This window comes from Xenopus laevis, chromosome 7L (genome assembly GCF_017654675.1).
Source record: "Xenopus laevis strain J_2021 chromosome 7L, Xenopus_laevis_v10.1, whole genome shotgun sequence".
Lineage (NCBI taxonomy): Eukaryota > Metazoa > Chordata > Amphibia > Anura > Pipidae > Xenopus > Xenopus laevis.
In genome coordinates this window covers 58734573-58743234 of record NC_054383.1, presented here as the reverse complement: position 1 = coordinate 58743234, position 8662 = coordinate 58734573, and the positions used below count along the sequence as shown (strand labels likewise).

At 41.0% G+C, this 8662-nt stretch overlaps 1 protein-coding gene across 1 annotated transcript in view; it reads right to left on the bottom strand.

The window, feature by feature from the left end:
• Positions 1–4006: 4006 nt before the first annotated feature.
• Positions 4007–8662, bottom strand: part of med19.L (mediator complex subunit 19 L homeolog) — a gene marked incomplete at its 5' end in the record, with an annotated part of 112266 nt that continues 107610 nt past the window's right edge. Inside the window, 2 exon segments of the mRNA NM_001174019.1 lie at positions 4007–4124; positions 4209–4306. Coding sequence (NP_001167490.1) covers positions 4068–4124; positions 4209–4306 — 155 coding nt within the window. The 3' untranslated portion in view covers positions 4007–4067.

Genomic DNA, 8662 nt, shown 5'->3' with positions numbered 1-8662 from the left:
GCAGTTTCAGTTTGGGTCGGCGGTGCTAATAGTGTGGGCATGAACAATAGAGGTGTTACATGTGTGAACAATGCAGGACCATATAGTCTGAATTTGAGGTGTAAACAATGAAGGGGCCAGTTATCTCTGTAGTGATATTTTATACATGGTAAGCAGACACAGCAGGCATACTTTCATATGGGGGGTGGGCCGCAGGCATTAAGAAATAAATGTAGAAGCACCAATAAACACCCTATGTGGCTTAATATAGAGGTAAAGAAGTTTATAGGAATAAAGAGAAAGGCATTTAAAAACTACAAGTCTGTGGGGACAGAAGCTGCATTTAACATATATATACACTATAATACCTGTTGTAAACAGCAATCCGGAAGGCAAAGATTGGAAATGAGGATTGCATTGTGGCAGAGGCTAAGACTATACCCAAAAAGTTTTTTTTAAATATATTAATAGTAAAAAGATGCAGTTTGAGAGTGTTGTCCTTTAAATAATGGTATCAGTACGGTGGTAACAGATACAAAAATGTGCTAAATTGGTTCTTTTCTTCAGTATATACAATAGAGGACTCAGTGTTTCCAGACCCACCTTGACCCAGTGTATGGCTTTACTAAAAATGTATGTGAACAAGGAACCAGGGTCAGATGGAATACAGCTAAGGGTTCTAAGAGAGCTTAGTGCAGTTTTAGACCGGCCTATATTTTTTATTTTCGCAGACTTTCTTTTATCTGGTATGGTACCTATGGATTGGAGGAAAGCTGATGCAATTCCCATATTTAAAAAAAGGATTACAATCTCAGCCTGGCAATTTAGTACTTAAAATTTGACATCCATGGTGGGCAAATAATGTGAAAACATGTTAAGGGATCACATTCCAAACTTTCTCCTAGTGAATTGCATTATGAGCAACAATCAGTGGACAGTGGGGGGGGGGGGGCAGTGGATGTGATCTATTTGGATTTTGCCAAAGCGTTTGATACCGTGCCTCACAAGCTACTGCTTTCTAAACTAAGGTCTGTTGGGCTTAATGAAGTCGTTTGCACATGGATAGGAAACTGGCTACAGGAGGCTGGTTGATAATGGTACATTCTCTACTTGGATTAAGGTTCTTAGTAGGGTCCCTCAGGGCACTTTTCTTTAACTTGTTCATTAATGACTTAGGGGAGGGTAATATAAGTAATGTATCCATGTTTGCAGATGACACAAAACTATCCAGCCTAATAAATTCCATCCAGGATGTGGCATTCTTGCAACATAATCTTGACAAACTGACAATCTGGGCATCTAAGTGGCAAATGAGATTCAATGTTGATAAATGTAAAGTCATGCACCTGGGATGTAAAAATATCCAAGCCACTTATACCCTTAATGGGACTGCACTAGGCAAATCAATTATGGAAAATGACCTTGGAGTCCTTGTAGATGATAAACTTGGCTGTAGCAAGCTATGCCAGTCAGCAGCATCAAGGGCAAATAAGGTCTTGAGCTGTATTAAAAGGGCATTGATTCACGGCATGAATCGGTCATTCTTCTAATTTATAGAGCACTGGTAAGGCCCAATCTAGAATATGCCATACAGTTTTGGTCTCCATCAATTAAACAGTTGTTATTAGTTATTGTATTAGAGAGGGTACAGAGAAGGACAAATAAGCTGGTAAAATATTAGCTATGAGGAAAGACTGGCCAAATTGGGGATGTTCACGCTGGAGAAGAGGCACTTAAGGAGTGATATGATAACGATGTATCAACCTAACTCACTATGTTACTATGATCCATAGCATAACACATCATCTATAAAACATGGCGGAGGCAGTATGACGGCTTGGGTGTGCATGGCTGTCAGTGGCACCTGGGATGTAAAATAATGAAAGCTACTTATACCCTAAATAGGACTCCACTAGGCAAATCCAATGGAAAAGAACCTTGGAGTCCTTATAGATAATAAACTTGACTGTAGCAAGCAATGCCAGTCATCGGCATCAAAAAGGTCATGAACTGAGGCTGATACATTAGATAGCTTTAACCCTTTGCTGGGGGGTCTTTTTACAGTTTGGGGGTCTTACGGCACATGGCGCACAGTTGGGGCTCTCTTTTCTGCAGCTTAGTTGGCTAGCGTGAAAATTCATATGCACGTTTTTCATTTTGAGTCCGTACACATCGCATACTTTGATGCCCAATATGCATAGATTTACCAAACTATTCATTAAACCTCTGAGGTCCATATTTAGAGTGATTTTTCTTTGTACATAAAACATTGTGTGCGATAAATGAGGCAAACCAACATTTTTAGACGATTTTCGGAAATGCTGTAAAAACCTCTATGTTTAGAAAAGCTTTGCAGTTTGGTAGTTTGGTGTAGAGAGACGTCTTTAGCTTTGTTGGAATCATCAGAATGTGTACCTTACAAAAATATATGGTTTTGGGGGGTCTTTGCTGTTAGGAGGGTCTTAAGGCACATAATATGAAGTCAAGGGTCTATGTTCACAGAAGGCGAATCGGCAGCAGAGAAAACTCATATGCACTATTTTTATTTGGGGTCTGGACATGCCAGCTGCCTTGGTATATCTATGCATATTGGGCATCAAACTGTTCAGTAGACCCTTGGCATCAATATTTATGGTGTTTTACAATTCTATGTAAGAAATCGGGTGAGATAAATGCGGCCAATTACAATATTTTTAGGCGATTTTCAGAAATGTAAAAACCGTTGCTTTTCTCACCAAATTTAGGAAAGGCTTGCGACTTGGTACTTTGGAGTACAAAGACATGCCTACCCAATTTGGATTTGCAGGAATGTGTACTTTCTGAAAATATATGGTTTTATGGGGTGAACTTTCTTTTTTCTACCTTTGCCCCCCCCCAAAACGATGTAAATGTGTTGCATTTGCAGTACCTGAAATAACAGACCATATGGGGGTCTTCATTTTGGGGCCCCTATATGCCACGTGCTTGGGTACACCTATACATATTGGACATCAAACTGTTCAGAGGACCCTAGGCTTCATATTTGGGGTGATTTGGGACATACAATGCTATAGGGTGGACATTTTGAGGTAATTTTTGGAAATGTCATCAAAATCACCAAATTTAGGAATAGTTTGTGGCTTGATACTTTGGTGTACAAATACATGCATACCCAATTTGGATTCAGGGGGAATGTGTACTTTCTGAAAATATATGGTTTTCTGGGGTGAACTTACTTTTTTCTACCTTTCTACCCCCCCTCCCAAAACTATGTACATGTGTTGATTTTGCATTACCCGAAATGACAGACCATATGGGGGGGGGGGCCTTCATTTTGGGGCCCCTATATGCCATGTGCTTGGGTTCACCTATACATATTGGACATCAAACTGAGGAACCCTAGGCTTTCATATTTGGGGTGATTTCTCTTGATACCTAAAAGTATGTGGGAAATACGATGCTGCAGAGGTGATTTTTGGAAATGTCACCAAAATCACCAAATTTAGGAATGGTTTGTGGCTTGGTACTTTGGAGTACAAAGACATGCATACCCAATTTGGATTTGTGGGAATGTGTACTTTCCGAAAATATATGGGTTTCTGTGGTGAATGTACTTTTTTCTACCTTTGTCGTCCCCCAAAACGATGTAAATGTGTTGATTTTGCAGCACCAGAAATGACAGACCATATGGGGGGTCTTCATTTTGGGGCTCCTATATGCCACGTGCTTAGGTACACATATATTGTTTTACTGGGTAAACTAAAAGACTGCCCCAGGAAAGGCCCTTAAAGCGAAAGAGAACAAAATGTCTAAAAACTGCTTGGCAGTAGATGTTCGCATCTAGGACCAAACGGCTGGCAGGGAAAGGGTTAAGAAGGGGGTCATTGCTGCAAATTATGTTGCTTATCCAGACATGCTGATCATATGTTGCTATATCAGATGAATTCAAAATCAGCTGACCATAAAGATACTTGCACAGTATTCTGCTTGAAAGAGGGAGACTTGCAATCTACCGGCTGCAAAGAGCTAAAGGATAGATCTGAAAATAAACTCTTTTGAAGGCTTTATTTAAAAAAATGAAACAGGAACCATAAAAATCAGAAGAAGTTTTAACGTAGTCCACTTTGTGAACTCCCTGCTCCAGGATGCTCTGGACTATGGCGACTCTAAAAATAGAAGTAAAGTATTAAAAATACCCAAGGACTGAAAACAGAGATGTATAAACTTTTCTTTTTATATTATGCTCTCACCTTCTTTTTCTTCTTATCTTTTTTCTTCTTTCTGCGTTCTGGATCATCTTCTCTTTGTTTTTTCTTCTTCTTTCTGTGATCAGAATCTGAAGGAGTCTCTAAAATACAAAATAGAATGGCAACATATTTTTTTGTAAATATTTTCATTTTATTTTGTAATAACATACAAAAAGTAAAAGGTTGACATTTTACAGTAATGAAACATTTTTCCACTGTACTATAAACATATATTGTTTTGTGACCACATCATTTAGTTATTTCTATGGCATATGTAACAAATATAACGTGAAATGTAAAGGATGTCAATAAAAGAAAATTGGAAAGAAAGAAGGAAAGTGCAAATAGAAAATGTTTAACCAACAAAAACAGGTAGCATTGTAAAGTTTGTATACGTTGGGGTAATAGCAGTACAAATGAAGATACATTCATATTTATTCCTGAGAACTGGGCCACTGCCCTATCGGGCGTACCAGAACTATATTACCATTAGTAAGTGTTACATTGATAGGTTGTCACAATGTTAAGCCTCTATAGTGGGTCAATGGATCCCAAATCTTATGAGTGTTATCTAGTTCTCCCCTAGCTACAAAGGTAAGTTTTTTAACCCTGTAACACTTGTAATAATTGTATAGATTTTGGTCCAGAATCTATCTGCCTTAGGACAGGACCACCATACATGTAGGTAAGAACCAATCTGACCACAACCCCTGAAACACGTTAAAGGTGCAGATGGGTACCATTTTCGAAATTCTTTCATGGACTAGATACCACCTTGTCATAACCTTCTGGGATGTTTCCTGAATTAAAATGCTAGGGGAACATTTTTCCATATCCTGCAACCTATCAAGCCAGTTTACTTCTTCTAAGGTTATATTTAACTCTTTCTCCCATTGTCTAACAAAATACAAATCTTTTAGTGGCTGTTGGTGAACGAACATTTCAATGGCTCCTTTGTAGGGGAGAGAATGTAAGCATAAATGTAAGCATAAACTTTCAATAAACAGTGGGAGAGGGTAAACCGTGATATTTATTCCCCATTATTGTCAAGAAATAGTGATGTATCTGAGCGTATCTGAACGTTTCAGAGGTGGGCATGTGGTACCTTTCAATTAGGGTTTGAATAATAATAAACCCTTGCTCTTGGGTTAATAAGTATATGTATGGAAGTTATTCTGTCGCCACCAGGTAAAGGCTCCCTTCTCAATTCCTGGGGGGGAACTCTGGGTTATTTAATAGGGATAGTACTAGACGGTGAGGAGAGATAATGGGACATCACTGACATTCTTCCAGACTTGTAATGAGTGGTTCACCATGGGTGAGAAAGGAACCTGTGAGTTAGCCATGGACCACAGTAAATTGCTAAGGAGGATGTCTGCCCAAGAAATCATCCAAGCCACTCTTAAAGGCATTAACAGAATCAGCCATCACAACATCACCCAGCCATGCATTCTACAACCTCACTGTGAAGAACCACCTCTGGTGTGGTGATCCTCTTTATGGTTAAGAAGGTCCCCTGCTATTTGTCTATAATGTTCTCTAATGTACTTGTAAAGTGTAATCATGTCCCCTCGCAAGCGCCTTTTGTCCCAGAGAAAACAAACCCAACCGTGACAGTCTACCCTCATACTTAAGTCTTTCATCCCTCTTACCAGTTTAGTTGCACGTCTATGCACTCTCTCCAGCTCGTTTATATCCCTTCTAAGGACTGGAGTCCAAAACTGCACTGCATACTCCAGGTGAGGTCTTACCAGGGACCGATAAAGAGGCATAACTATGTTTTCATCCCTTGAGTTAATGCCCTTTTTTATGCAAGACAGAACTTTATTTTCTTTAGTAGCCACAGAATGACACTGCCCAGACAACATGTTATCTACAAAACCCCTAGATCCTTCTCATTTAAGGAAACTCCCAACACTCTGCCATTTAGTGTATAACTTGCATTTAAATTATTTTTTGCCAAAGTTTGCTGCCCAGTTTCCCAACTTAGACAAATCACTCCTGCATGGAACCTATAGATCTGCACAATTTAGTATCATCTGTACAAATAGAAACAATACTTTCAATGCCCACCTACAGGTCATTAACAAACAAGTTGAAAAGCAAGGGACCTAATACAGAGCCCTGTGGTACTCCACTAACAACACTGGTTCAATTAGAAAATGTTCCATTTACCACCACTCTTTGTAGTTGGGCAGAAACATATTTTTCAGGTTCCTTAAGGGCTTAAGGGCTTGAGAGGCTAAAATGTTAGCCAAAAGAACAAGTAAAGTGAGGCCGAAACGTTGGTTCTTGTTTCTTGTCCGGTGTTGTGCCAAAATTTCTTCTATACACACATACTGTATATACAAAAATAGCAAAGTAAAAAAAATTTGTTAATATACATCAAAAAATAAACACCAACACAAATTAAACTTTTAAATAGCAAAGCCTTTATTAAAAAATAACTTACTGAAACTCTACTTCCACTTCTGTTCAGAAAAGGCGACACGGCGACCATCCATCCTGCAGCAGTTGATTTCTTCTCCCTCGCTCTCTCTCCTGGCCGCCCTACGTCTAGCGCATGTATTGTTAGACTAACCTGCACGAAGCCGCTATGACACTTCTAATAATGGTACATTCCCAAGTCCCGTCGCTGCAAAAAGTTATAGAAAAGGCAGAGTAGCTCAGACCCATAGCACTGGGCTCATATGCTGGGTTCCACGTAGGGAGGTGCTGGTCTGGACTCACACGTTGGCCGCGTTCAGCAGCTATTTCAATACAACCTCACAGAATTAGACACATACAGCTGCAGAGCCGCCCCCTTGCGCAGTCAAACTCCTACCTCTGCTTGTTTTCTGGCTCCGTTTTCAGGGCTGAGCAGGTTACCCAAGAGCAAGTAGAACTGTTGCTGCTTGGCCAAATTGCTGCTGCTCCAAAAACAGAGGGAGAGAGAGGGGGCGTGCGAATGACAAGTCCCGGAAAGCTGCCTGGGAGGGACGAAGCCATGTGTTGGAGGGTTGCAAACTGCACGCAATCTGCCTCACGCGGCCGGCACGTCGGAAGATTTAAAGATGCTTATTGGTGGGGAAGGTTGGCGGCTGTAGTTGGGATGCTGGCCGTGGCAAAGTTCTAGTGGTTGGGGAAAGTGTGCTGAAGGAGAAGAAGAAGCTGGCTGACATTCTTGCCGGCAGAGCGCGCCAGACCGAGCACAGCCAGGAGAGAGAGCGAGGGAGAAGAAATCAACTGCTGCAGGATGGATGGTCGCCGTTTCGCCTTTTCTGAACGGAAGGAGTTTCAGTAAGTTATTATTTAATAAAGGCTTTGCTATTTAAAAGTTTAATTTGTGTTAGTGTTTATTTTTTGATGTATACTAATGAATTTTTTTAAAAATTTTTTTGACATTACTGGTCCTTTAATTTACCCTTAAAGGACCAGTAACATCATTTTTTATTCACAAAAAAATAATTAATATACATTACTTACCCCCAATATGCTGCTCTTTCCTGCTGTTTCAGTAAGACATCCGAAAAAAATCAAACCGGTGCTGTCCCACGGCGTCCAAAGGGTCTCCGCCATCTTCTAGCTTCATCTTTCTTCTTCTCCTCTACGTGCGCACAGCTGTGTGCCTCTTCCGGGTCTTCATGACGTCACTTCCTCTCACTACTGTTCTCTCAGCATCTGTCTATGCAGCTTTCCCCGTGTCCCTGTCACACAGCCTTTGCCTCCTTTCATGTAGCCTTACCCCTCCATGTTCCTCTTCCCCCCTTCCTCTCACTGCCGTTCCCTCATACAGCCTTCTCCCCCTCCTCTGTGTTCATCTCACTGCCGCCTTCTCATTTCCTCCCTCTCCATGTTCCTCTTACTGCCGGCTCCTTTTCTTAGCGTCCCATGTCAATGCAGCCTTCTCCCCCCTCTGTGTGCCTCTCACTGCCGTTCCCCTTACCCAGCCTTCAACTTTCCTCCCCCTTCCATGTTCCTCTCTCACTGCCGTCTCCTTTCCTTAGCGTGCTCCTCTCACCATCGCTGCTGTCACTCTATCGTTCACTCCCCTCACCAACTCGTAAAAGAAAAAAAAAAATACACGGCTAGAAAAGGGAGAACATCTGCGCTGGTTGCCGGCTGCTATGCTCTGAAGCTCTTCTGACTTCCGGGTTCCTGCCGGAAGTTCTGGGAGGAGGAGCACTGCCTGGGACGCGCACGTACTGCAATGAGTGAAGATTGGTCGCCAAATCGCCGTTTTTCTAAAGTCAGGTCAGACCATGGAGGGGACTTTTTACTGGGGACTTTTCAGGTAAAAGGAGGGTGAATATGGAATATCTATTAGGTCAGGGGTATTATATGCAGGCTGTAATTTTTATTTGTTTAATTAAAAAAAATGATGTTACTGATCCTTTAATTTTGAAAATGCTTTTTAATTAAAATAAACACTAAAGTGCTACCCACCAAAAATGACTAGTCAATGACAAATGCATAGA